The sequence below is a fragment of the Scomber scombrus genome, chromosome 15 (genome assembly GCF_963691925.1).
Source record: "Scomber scombrus chromosome 15, fScoSco1.1, whole genome shotgun sequence".
NCBI lineage: Eukaryota > Metazoa > Chordata > Actinopteri > Scombriformes > Scombridae > Scomber > Scomber scombrus.
Genome location: NC_084984.1, coordinates 23,127,996 through 23,141,096, shown reverse-complemented (window position 1 = coordinate 23,141,096; position 13,101 = coordinate 23,127,996). Strand labels below are relative to the sequence as shown.

At 37.1% G+C, this 13,101-nt stretch overlaps 1 protein-coding gene across 1 annotated transcript; it reads right to left on the bottom strand.

The window, feature by feature from the left end:
• Positions 1-1,560: 1,560 nt before the first annotated feature.
• On the bottom strand, positions 1,561-4,731 carry LOC133995492 (proteinase-activated receptor 3). The gene is made up of 2 exons (XM_062434901.1): positions 4,609-4,731; positions 1,561-3,174 (listed from the first exon to the last, which is right to left on the bottom strand). The coding sequence occupies exons 1-2, from the start codon at positions 4,670-4,672 to the stop codon at positions 2,111-2,113; spliced, it is 1,128 nt and encodes a 375-aa protein (XP_062290885.1). The 5' UTR covers positions 4,673-4,731; the 3' UTR covers positions 1,561-2,110.
• Positions 4,732-13,101: the final 8,370 nt, after the last annotated feature.

The window sequence follows — 13,101 nt, the reverse complement described above, 5'->3', positions numbered from 1 at the left end:
TATTCTTTTGTATTTACTTTGGTGTTACTAGTTGTCCCATTTGCACCCAAGTGAACATTTCCACAAATAATTGTCAAAATATTTTGGATATTTTGGATTTTATGAGTTATATCTTCACCAGGAAACATTGCCCCTATTAAGGTATAAAAATATGCATGTATCTCCTGGTGCACGTTGCCTGTTTAATGGTTTTGGGTGATGGTAATGTCATTAGCTTTGCTGGTTTTTTGGTTCTAAATCAAAGAATCTATCCAATAATTGAGTCATTTTAGTCAAAACCACGACCACTTTTGACAGAATATCATCCTAGAGCTGCTCCTTAAGCCTGCTTAAAGGACAGGTTCACAGTTTTTCTATTTAAAAATGAAAGTCAGGTGCCCATGAAATGAACACTGAAACTGTTTTGCTCACTGTAATTACTTCTACTGTTTATACCGTCCATTATAAGATCCTTTCCTATTGTGCTTTTAAATAACGGGGAACAAAATCCACAGACATCGTTCTGTGTGAGAATGTATTTAAAAGTTTATCAGTCATCCAAATTAGTCAAAGCATGTGTTGGATAGTAAACAGCTCCACAGAGAAACATTGTCCAGGCAAACACAAAGAGACAGAAGAGACTTCTGTAATAATAATAAAAAAAGACATACATTTGGAAGACACTTGATCTGGCTGATGACTAAAGTCTTAAATTAGATTCAGATAAAACAAGGTCAGCGGAAGCACATTAGAAGGGGATCTTTTAATAGCCAGCATGAACAGGAAGAAAGACCACAACGATATAAACCTCTGATTCTGAAATATTTGATGTTAATATCAGCAGCGGATGACAGACTTAAAAAGCAAACTATGAGTCTAGTTAAGTTGCACCCAAGTGATTTAACAATTGCACTTCCATGAAATTGAGTGCTTTACAAATTGAAGCATCAAAGGCCGAGATAGAGTGACTCAAGCTCCAAAAACGTTGCGTGGTTTGTAATGCAAACTTTATGATAATAAAATACATCTTCTTTTTTTTTTTTGACTTACGGAAACTCCTCTTGATGAGTAAAGTGGAGTACCCTATTAGCAAGTATAATTGATTTTGATAAACATATAATCCACCCCTGAAATTTTAGTACAATATTATCAAAACTGTACCACACTAATATACAGTATATAACAGATATCAGCCATAAATAGACTTTATATTTGTTTTTCATACTGTTAAATCTTTTCAGGAACTTTTTATATGTCTTTTCCAGTTCCACATACAGTATACGTGTGTGTGCGTGTGTTTTGCTAGTGATCTGGTGTGATATGTGTCATAATGCATCCTGTCACAGGCGAGGCAGGAAATGACTCTCACCCACTCCGAGCCTGGTGCAGGAAGGACTCTCTTCCTGAGCAGTTAGATGATAACGTAATCAAGACTCCAAATTGTTCTGTATACAGTTGAAAATGTGCGTTGAGTTTTGTTTGCTGGAAGAGGGATTTAAAGAAACAACGCTTTGAGACACCAAATAAAAACAAAATAGCTTAGTCAATTTGTGCTTTAATCATTATATATTATAGCTCATTTACAGGAAGTCCAAAGTCAGTTGTCAGCAATACTCATATCAAAGACAATTTGCCTCTGAAGAAAGTTTCAAAACTATATACATTAAAATCACAAACTATTTTAGAATAAATATACTTTCCTTTTATCTTTTATGTACATTCACATATATGTTGAAATCATTCTTTCTCTCGCATGCAAGAAAAACTGTATTTCTATATAAAAATATTGATTCAATCTGCAGAGAACATGTCTGTCCTCTGCTTATTGACAATCAATGCATTAGTAACTCTTTGCTTTCTCTTTGGATTCCAGCCACAGAGAATATTTACATTTCTTTTTCCCATCTCTTCTTCTCCTGTCTCTCCTCAACTTCACATTACTCCCAGCAGTCTCAACAGTGCCGCCAAGTAGCTGACACTCACATGCAGTAAAACTGATGGGCAATAATTCAATACATACACAGTGAACAATGATTCAATAACACTTCAGTAATCCCAGGTTTAACTTATGTTTACATCATTTTGACCCATAAAACATAACTTCACTCTTACACTTACATAGAGATCTGTCTCAGATCGATATGCTCACAGACTTTCCCTTAAAGGGCCTAAAGTAAACCCTGGAGCCTGCAGACTTTGACATGATGAGGAAGAGGAAGGGGTCCAAGCAGGCATGGAGGCAGCACAGACACACTGCCACATTGAAGTACACGTATAAACTCCCTACTCTGTTCACAGACAATTGCACGTAATGGAGGAAGTGCAGGAGTCCAGCGGGGGTGAAACACACCAGGAAGATGACAAACACCAATGAGCTGGCTTTGATGTATATCGCCCAGTCGAGGTGTGAGTGGTTGAGCTCACAGATGATCCGAGCGTAGCACACAACAGTGACCACCAGCGGCACCAGGAGGCCAAAGATGGTTAGAACAAGGTTGTAGTAGAGCAGGAAGTTATGAGAGCTTTTATCCAGAGGCAGTACATCATGGCAGGTGGTGGTGCCCAGCTCAAAGACCCGATAGGTCTGCTGGACGAGGAGCTCGGGGACAATGGCGGCACCAAACACCCCCCATACCACCAAGCTGACCCAAGCCGTGCACATCCTCTTGGGAAGGCCTTTGTACATGAACGGGTGCACTAAAGCCAGGTAGCGCTTGATGCTGATGCATGCCAGCGTCTGGGCCGAGCAGTAGAGGTTGCCATAGAAACAAGCCGTGACCACTCGACAGGCAGCCTCTCCCAGCACCCAGTTGTTGCCATGGAAATGATAGTGAGCCTTGAAGAAGAGGGAGATGAGGAGGAAGAGGTCGGAGACGGCCAGGCTGCAGTAGAGGATGGCCGAGGACACCTTCCGAATTTTAGTGGCCAAGGTGCCCAGAATGGCGACGTTGGCTGGGATCCCAACAGAGATGACACACATATAAATAATGGGGATGACCTTTGTGCTCAGAGTGCCGTTGAGGTACCCTACTGTGCCATTGCTTCGTAACTCCAGTACTACAGGGGGTAGAGCTGAATTAGGAGCGAATGTCCCATTTACAGGAGGGAGCTGAGTCTGAATGTGTCCGTTAAATATTCTGGGCACAGGAAGTAAAGGACCTGTGCTGTTATTCTTCTCATTTGAATTTCTTTTACCTGCAACAGAAAGCAACACAACACAAAAGTTAACAACAATTCTAACAATTAGCCTATATTGATGATATTCAGTACATACACTAAGTACATTAACTCGATTAATGTACTTAAATAGTACAATTTAGAGGTGCTTTACATGAGTATTATCGTTTTATGCTGCTTAATACTTCAAAGAGAAATACTGAAATACTTTATACTCAACTACAGTCATTTCAATACAGAAACTTATTGAAACTTAACTTAACTTAAAGTGATAAGTTTCACGTTATAACGAGATAAGTTTGATGATAAGTTTCTCGGACGGAAGTGAATATTTAATAACTAATTAGGATAAAATGAGCTATACTTGAACTTTATTGTGCTAACAGGGCAGGAATCACATGTAACATTAAACTGAGTGAATTATTGCAACACTGGACCGACTTTGTATGTCTATGGAGAAGTTGAGACTTGCAGAGTGTGAAGCAACCTTCACTTGGAGGTATTACAGCTTCAAGCCGTGGGGTTTGCCACTTTGATTTATCTTGTGATCCTTTGGAGGGGTGCGACCCTTAGGTTGGGAATCACTGGACTCAACTATCAAACTGTGCATAAAGTAGTGAAAATGATCTCCATCTCGAGCAGCTACAACAGTAAAATTCAGCTTACACATTAATGTTTTAGTATTCACAGTGTACTTTATTCAAGGCGACACCTCTTCAGCCTGGCTTTGAATTAGAATATTTTAGGGCCATTACTTATTTTATTTAATCATTTATTTTATTGTGTTCAAGTTTTATGTTATATTTCATCTTAACTATTGTATTTGTCTTTTATTTAGTTCTTATTTTATTTTATTTTAGATTTATTTTATTGATTTTATTACTGATCGTGTTCAGTCTTATTATCAGTTCATCATCTGTATAATACTTTGAATTGTACTAATCTATACAACAGGTGTTATACAAATAAAGTTTGATTGTTTGATTGATTAAAATCACTTCAGTTTACCATCATATATCACAAATCAATCCTCGCCATTGAGGAACAGGAAGAGGGGAGGAGAAAGATTGGCACTTTTGCTTAAAAAAGGTTTTAAAGAATCAATTATCAACATATTGACTCATTTATTAATCAACCAATTGTTTTAGTTCTAATACAGATGATAAACCACCTTGTCCCAGTTTCATTAATGTGTTGTTTTGTGTTAAAGTGAATCTGTGACAGTCACCACAGTCTGATATATAATATATAATAATACAATATAGTCAACTCCTCACTTATGTTACTGATAGATGTCAGCAAAGTCTATGAGCAAATCATATTTTACATTATATTCTACACTTAACAAAATCAATAGTTGAACTCAGGGTTCATTTCTAAGCAACATAAGAAAAAATCATGATTTAACACATAAACACATTCTTAAACTAAACTTTTATAAGAATCTCTTACCTTTCTTTTGGAGTGTACCGCTGACACAGAGAAGAAAAACGAGAAAAAACAGAAGTTTCCCCATAATTTCTAATCTCTGAAATGCACTTGACTCAAGCACATCTCGCTTCTCTAAGCTCGGCTCTAAATTAGGATTGCTGTTTAAAGTCACCTCTCTCTGCAGTTGCTCAATGCACCACCCCAAAGCCCACAAAACCAACTTGACGCCTCTGCTGACAGGAATGTGAGTTGACAGGGGTTTCTGTTTGAACATGCAGCGTGTGTAGTTGTGAACCACATGGTATTTGTATTGGTAACCTACCACACTATTATCTGTTTTAACAAATTCAATGATTACAGCGCTGAACAACACTTCTTTGTTTTATTATTTGCCATAAACTATTGTTTAGGTTTTTCCTCTCACATTCCTCCTAAAGTAGACTTAAACGTTCCTTTTGCACACTGTTTTATAATATCTACTCCATTCAGCTTTTTTAAACTTTATGGTGCCTGACTGACATATTCAAACCTCCAAGAAGCACTGGTGAACTAATGGAAAAATGTCCACAAGACGGACATGTTTAGGGAAACTTTGGGATTTTTCCCCCCAGAAACCTGATGCTTTGAGCGATAAGAGGTGAGGTAATACGTGAGGAAGGGTTGCAGAGGAAATGCCTGTCTGAAGATGATAAGCGTGTCCAAACATGAGTCCAGTTTTTGTTTAGTCTTCATTTCCACTCTTTATGTTTTTTTGTGTTTCCATGAAGATACTGTATTTCATCTCATATTTTGGTTCATCAATACCTTTAGAAAAATGTGTTTATGACGCTTATGTTGACAAAATGTGGCACGCACGTGTGCAGCAGCTGGGATAATAGCATGGCAAATATGTGACGTATTCTCATATGAGACCCCAGTCACAATGAGTCTGTTATAATAACTTCAGTTCAGGTTTTCTTCTTTTCTTTTCTTGCACTTTTTCATTCGTGAGAAATTAAACGAGGGTCATAACTTACGGACTGAAGTATTTCTATTAGCCAGTTCCACTTGATAGTTTGTTATTTGAGCTTTGTCTGAGTACTAACATCCAGCTGAGCACAGATGTGACCTGTTTCTTACTTGTGTGCAGGAAATGATGTTTTACCCCTCGCAGGCATCGTCCTACCACTTTTAAGCTGTCATGCATCTAAAACACTACAGATGACTCAGAAGTTCAAACTGATATCATACACCATCGTCACAAACAAAATATAAATAAAATATTTTGTTTATGTGGTTAGAGGCAGGGAGAAACCAGCGGGGTTTCATGTTCAAACATCATCTAATCCTGGCCCAAATGCACAACACAAGAACGTCAGTTATGATTTAAAGAATTCACATCATTTTACCAGTATTTAAAAACGTTTTATGTGACATGGTTTTATTTTGTTTTCAAGACTCTCTTAAACATATTTATTACAGGACAGCATTCAACACACAAGCAGTGGTTTAAAGTTATTACTACATTTTCTCAAGTACTGTACTTAAGTAACACATTGAAGTACTTGTGCTTGAAGTATTATATCATAATATATCTATAATTATTATTGTTGTTGTTATTATTATTATTATTATTATTATTATTATTATTATTATTATTATTATTATTATTATATGCTACTTTATGCTACTTTATGCTACTTTATGCTACTATTCATTCCCTTTCAAGTGGAAATATTGTATTTTTACTCTCCAACTACACTCATTTTACAACTATAGTTACTAGTTTACTTACTACTCAGATATAAATTTTACATTATATTTGTAATTAATTTATATCATTTTGTAGAGATCTGCTTTCACTTTGACTCTAATATCAATGTGGTTTTCTGCTGATCCCATTAAAGCTACATTAAAGCCTTTTATTCAATGTTGTTAGACATTAAAACATGAAAACATTCAATGGCGGTGATACTTTTGACAGAAACTGTACTCTGTATATGTGTGAACAATCAAACTTCATAAATGGCGAATTTATAGCAGAGCTGTATTGGATTGAATTAGATTGCACAGCTGGAAGTAATAAAGAGCACTGAATGGGGCCACTTTGCAATATGAGAACTTTTTAGGGCTGCAACTAACAACTATTTGCATAATCAATTAATCTATTGGCAATTTTCTCGATTAATTGAGGTGTTTGGTCCAAAAAATGTCAGAAAACGTTGAAAAAGCCCAAGAAAACAATCTCAAAAGTTGTTTTGATACTTGCAAATTTTGCAACTTAAACTTATGTATATTTACTTCTGTAAGATTTTAAATGCAAGACTTTTACTTGTAATCTAGTTTGTTTTAATATTTGTATATGGCTACTTTTACTTAACTAAAAGATCTCAATACTTCACAGATTCAAGAACATACGCAAAAAACATAAATTAAAGCAACTTCCATTAACTGCGAAAAAATACACAGAAATCACATATCTATTTCAGGCCATTTAGAGAAGATGCGTCATCTCCTTCCGTTCAGTTTAAGTCCATCAAAGGGCAACAATACATCAAAAATGCCACAAGCATCTGTTTCCTGTTAGCATCACTGAGATCACACAGGAGCTTAATGTCCCAGAGGACTTTTTTCTGCTTTTTAGTTAGGGCACACATTGACATAATACTTTACCCCCTAACTCTAAAAAGATTCACTCACAGATGATGAGGCTGGTGTTGTTTGTGAAAAAAGATGCTAAAAAAGTAAAGTGAAATTTGTAGAAAGAACTCCTGGTTTTCCCCACAAGACGGCGATATTTCCCTTTACTAAAGGACTGTGGTTTCTTTTTCTGTTTCATTACATGGTATGTTTCTCATACACAGTTTCTGTTGTCCAAAACCTCTTAAGGACAGTAATTATATCGGCATGTCGGAGAAATTATGCCCCTCTCTCATTAAACTCTGAGATTTAAGGGTCATTGCCAGTTAGTCACAGATTGCTTAGATAAGAGAACAGTTTGGATGATTTCCTGTGCCGCGCTTTTTTTCTCCCTCTATGTTTTTCACTCTGATTATGTAACACCAGCAAAATGTCTAATGGTTCTGGGTAAGATTTCAATGACAAATGTTCTGTTTCCTGTTAACTGTCATTTTCAAGTTTTGCTGAATTCAGACTGACTTTAAAGCACAATCACTTTTTTTTTAGGAGGGAAAAATAGTAGTGAAGATATATGATGTTAAGAAAAAATTAAAGCTGAATTAGTTTATTTTTTTCTCTTGAAGTGGTGTCTCTGAGATCTGTGTTTCACTCTCTTTGGCGGAGCCATATGGCATTAAGTGGTAATTAAACGCTTGTGTTTGGACCAGGGATCTAAACAGTGTTGCTGTTTGATGTCACACTAACAAATGCAAATTAAAGAGTGAGTCTATTGCATTTGGACCGCCTTCCCTACTTGGCAGATCAACCACTGGGTGATGAAAAACGTGCCACTAACTGTGCTGCTTGTGATTTGAATGCATGGCAGGAAAGTTGCCACCGACATAATGTCATAATACTGTAAACATTAGCATTTATTGTGTAGTGTATGACAGTTTGTATTGTTTGTGTTTATTGTCATGACCATGTTTATGCTGCTCTTTTGGCCTGGTCATTCTTAAAGAAAAGATTTGAATCTAGATGAGACTTCTACCTGGTTAAATAAAGGATGTACAGTCACTGGACACATTTTATTGACTGGTGTTCTTAATATTTTGCCCCCCTCATGTCTGTTAATGGAGAGGACACAATAATATTAGGGACATCATTCAATTTAACCCTCCTGTTGGAGGAAGGAAGGAAGAAGGAAGGAAGGAAGAAAGAAGGAAGGGAGGAAGGAAGGATGGAAGGGAGGAAGGAAGGAGGAAGGAAGGAGGGAGGGAGGAAAGGAAAGAAGGAAGGGAGGAAGAAGGAAGGAAGGAAGGAAGAAGAAGGAAGGAAGGAAAGGAGGGAGGGAGGAAGGAAGGAAGGACAGGAGGGAGGAAGGAAGGGAGGAAAGAAAGAAGGAAGGGAGGAAGGACAGAGAAAAGAAAGAAGGAAGGAAGGTAGGATGGAGGGAGGAAAGAAGAAGGAAGGAGGAAGGACAGACGGAAGGACGGAAGGGAGGAAAGAAGTTACAGTCAAAACAGACGGGGTCAATTTGACCCGGGAAGACGACACAAAGGTTAATGCACCATAATACACCACCATCACCCACTATGACCTCAATAATAAACATAAAGTAGAATTATCACCTTCTTGATAATGTCAACAAAAACTAAACATGTATAAACTTCATAAATATAGAATTGAAAGCAGAACTGTTGCATTGGATTGGATTAGGCTGCAGAGGTGTATGTAATGAAGAGGCCGGTGAGTGAACGTATAATGCTGCAATTAATCATATACAAGACACATAACATCTATTTAAAATCTCACAGCTGTCCAAAAACGTGTGATTCTGGTTGTGATTTAATGTAATCTCAAAGTAATTTAAAAAAGGAAGGATATTTGTGATGCTGTTTATTATGACACAATTAAAAAAAAAGAAAAAATATTTACTTTTATATTTTTTTAATTTTTTAACAAATGCATAAACATCATTTCAAATGTTTAGCATGTGTTGTTTTGCTGTTTCTAACTTTTCTGCTCTGTCCATTCCACATATTATTCTGTATAAAGACGTAAGGGACAAAGCTACTGTAACTGAAGTGATGGTTTCGTCACTGTGGTGAGGAAGATAAATGAGGGTGATTAGTGGGTGAGTGTGGGAATCTGTTATCTCATGTTATGCTACCTTATTCTAACTACGTGCACAGTGGGAAACTTTTTCTCCGTTGCTCCTTGTGTGAGAAAATGTTCAACTGCTGGTTTCCAAACAGGTGTGCAAGCGAAATCAGAAGTGAAGCGGTGAGATTCAACCTTCAACTTCCAGTTTCTCAGCAATTGGACGCAGAGGCAGAAGCTCCTCCGTTAAAAGAAGCACAAATAAGTAACAAACAAGAGACTAAAGTACAAATATGATCACTGATCTCACTCAGCCCATCCATTTGTAAAAGATTAACTGCAAATTTGCAATAAAACTTGAATCCCTGTGAATCCATCTTTTACTAAGAGAAATAATTTCAATGATGTTGTGTGACTGTGGTTTTGTGGCTGTTTGACATCTGTCTGCTTTGCGTGCCAACTTTATCTCTTTAAAGAAAGCAAGACGAACATCCAAAAATTCAAGACACTACATCATAAAACTAAATGAGGAATGGTGGTCCTGTCTATCTATGTTTAAATATTAATACCCACAGTCATCATAAATTATTAAATCAACTAAATGCACAACATGCTACAAGTAAATCACTCCCCTTTAAAAGGAACATTTCTATTGAAGCTCTCCTTGTTTTTCTCTGGTGTAAAACAATTCGGGACCATTTTAAGTATTCATTATTGATGTCATGCAATGAATGAATGAATCATCTTCAACAGAACCATATGCAGAACAGATGGTGGAACAGTATGTCTTCAAGAAACAACTGTAGAGCAAACAATGATGTATTCCTGTCAGCAATGGGACAAATTAAATCTACTCAACCGCCAAAAATACAGTTTTAATGGTACTCTACTTGAGTATGTTGATGGTATTGTATACTTCAGACAGATATTGTAGTTTTTACACCACTGCATTAATTTCACTGTGTCATGGATTGGAATGCACAATAAAACATTAACCTTGTGTAAAAAACAAGGAGAGATGCATTGCCCAGGGTTTTAGCAAGTTGGTATTTTCCGCCCGTGGTCCCTCGGCAGGTAGGTGGAACATACAATTTACAAAAAACATCAAACATGAAAATCACTGCAATGAGTAATATAGGAAGATGCATGCTTGAGCGAAGGAATAGTGCTATGTTGGATAAAGAAAAACAAACACTAAAGTCCGTGGAGGAGCACAGAGAGCATCAGCGAATGAGCTTTAACTGGTTTCCACTCAACAACATTACAGGTAAATATTTTACATACAAAACATACTGTATGATCAGCTTAAACTATTTAATATAATGTAAAATAGTGAAGAAGATTGTGTCAGATTTTAAAAGCAATCAAAGAAATGTCATCAAGGAGATCCTGATGTCGTATTTATGACTGATAACAATGTCTCTGGCCATCCTCTAATTTTGAGATCGTACTTGTAGGTTTTGACACAGAACTTTACAGCCAAGATGTGTGTGATGTGTGATATAAGTTCAGTCCATTAGCATTAGTAATGACTTTGTCCCACTTTGACGTTTATACAGTGCTGTTGTTATCATCACAGCAAATCTGTTGACTGACCAAGCAGCCAAAGTTGGCCCTCTCCACATCGGCCTCCTTTCAATACAGTCACTTTTTCCCTGGAAACAACCTCATTTTCCCCAATGATGCAGATCTATTACAAGAGGGGGTGTATGTGGAAAAGCACACATTGAGGTTTTTTCTCATGGATCAAAATGTGTAAATGTTCTGTTAAAGCTGCGTTATGGCTCCCATGGGTAACTGCACGATACATGACCTATCATATGAGCAAAAAGGGGACGTGTGAAAAATATGTAAAATATTGGTTTACCCAAAATTTGCATTCTGCCGTCATCTCACAAGTGTTACTTCCAGTGCTGCAGATGAACTTTATCGATAACGCTACGAGGAGTTAAAATGGCAAGACTGTTTGAGGGACATTTATCTACCATCCAAATTGAAATGAAACACTACTAAACTATGGGAAATGTTGGTCTTGACTTAGAGATTGACTCAGGACCTCAAAGGCAAGACCTAAGACTTAGTTGTGACATGCAATGCCCCCGATTTGTAGCTGATGTTAAGATCAAGACATTTCTGTTGATCTTGTTTCTCTAAACTGACCAAACAGCCACAGTACTGGAAAAATTGGCCCTCCTATGTATGTCAAGTTCCATCTTTGGTTTGATAACAAACTCGCTGCTCCCAATGACGTCAATCCTACAAAAGAGTGTGCTTATTTGGAAAGGTTGTGGTTTCTCCTGCATATACTGTACACAAAATGATCTGAGTCCCCAGGGAAAGTCACATTTTTGCTCCCATATCGTTGTACTTGTGGCTATACAGTAGTGTTCTATGTTACATCGCCTGTCACATTTGAGTGGGGCTGCAACTGATGATTATTTTCATTATCAATTAATAATTTTGGAAAAATAACTGGAAAAATTGGCCCTCCTATGTATGTCAAGTTCCATCTTTGGTTTGATAACAAACTCGCTGCTCCCAATGACGTCAATCCTACAAAAGAGTGTGCTTATTTGGAAAGGTTGTGGTTTCTCCTGCATATACTGTACACAAAATGATCTGAGTCCCCAGGGAAAGTCACATTTTTGCTCCCATATCGTTGTACTTGTGGCTATACAGTAGTGTTCTATGTTACATCGCCTGTCACATTTGAGTGGGCCTGCAACTGATGATTATTTTCATTATCAATTAATAATTTTGTCTATAAAATGTCTTAAAAAATGCCTGTGATCCTTACTTATAGCCCATGCTGATGTCTTCAAATGTCTGTTTTTTTCTGATCAACAAGATGTGCAGTTTACTGTCATATATAACATCGAAAAACATTAAATCCTCAAATTTAAGAAGCTGCAACCAGCAGATGTTTGGCATTATACTTCTCAAAAAATGACTAAAATAATGAATTCTTTTTTGCAGATGTTGTTGTCTAAAGTAATATAAGTAAAGTATATAAAATAATGTACAGAGAGTATACATCATAGACAAAAGACAAAAGTGCAGCAAACTTTCTTCTATCTCTTCCATTAAGGCTGCAGGTTGTCAATCCATTTGTCACTATACTTCCACCAAAAGGAGAAGTGTTTTCTTTCTTTCTTTCTTTCTTTTGGTGAGAGAAGTTTTTCTCATGGTCTCATGACCATATGAGCTTGATATACTGCAAGGCTCCAGCTGAATTTGCAAGTTGTTAATATGAGCTATTTAATACCAGACGCCCCTCTGTCTGATGGAAAATACACACAGTTCCTCTTTCAGAAGTATTTTAATTCTGTCTCACACATGTCACATTCACACATACTGGTGCATCTATAGCTGACTTTTGGTTCTGATTAACACTGTTATAAACCAGATGCTCAGTGAACAGGAAAGTGGTCAGATTGCCCATATACACAAACTGATAAAGCTGATGTTGTTCTAAGAAATGACTTCATCTGCCTGTTCCGTGTATTGCAGGATGCTGAAAATATTCTGTCAGCATAATCCTCTGTGCTTCTCTCATTGTTCACCTCTATGTTTTCGCCTGTTCCTTTTCCCAACAGTTTAAACACCCTATTGTTGAATTTCAACGCCTATCCTGGCTGGACGATACCCAGAGAACGATAAAATGCACTAAAAAAGTGGACACTGAAAACAACAGGAATTAAACTTGTGAAACACTGGCTTGGAAAACACCACTGACTTCACTCTGGATCTAATCTCCCACAGTCTGTATCCTGCCTCCCCTACAAGCAGGAATGAGTTTAAGTTAAACGCCCA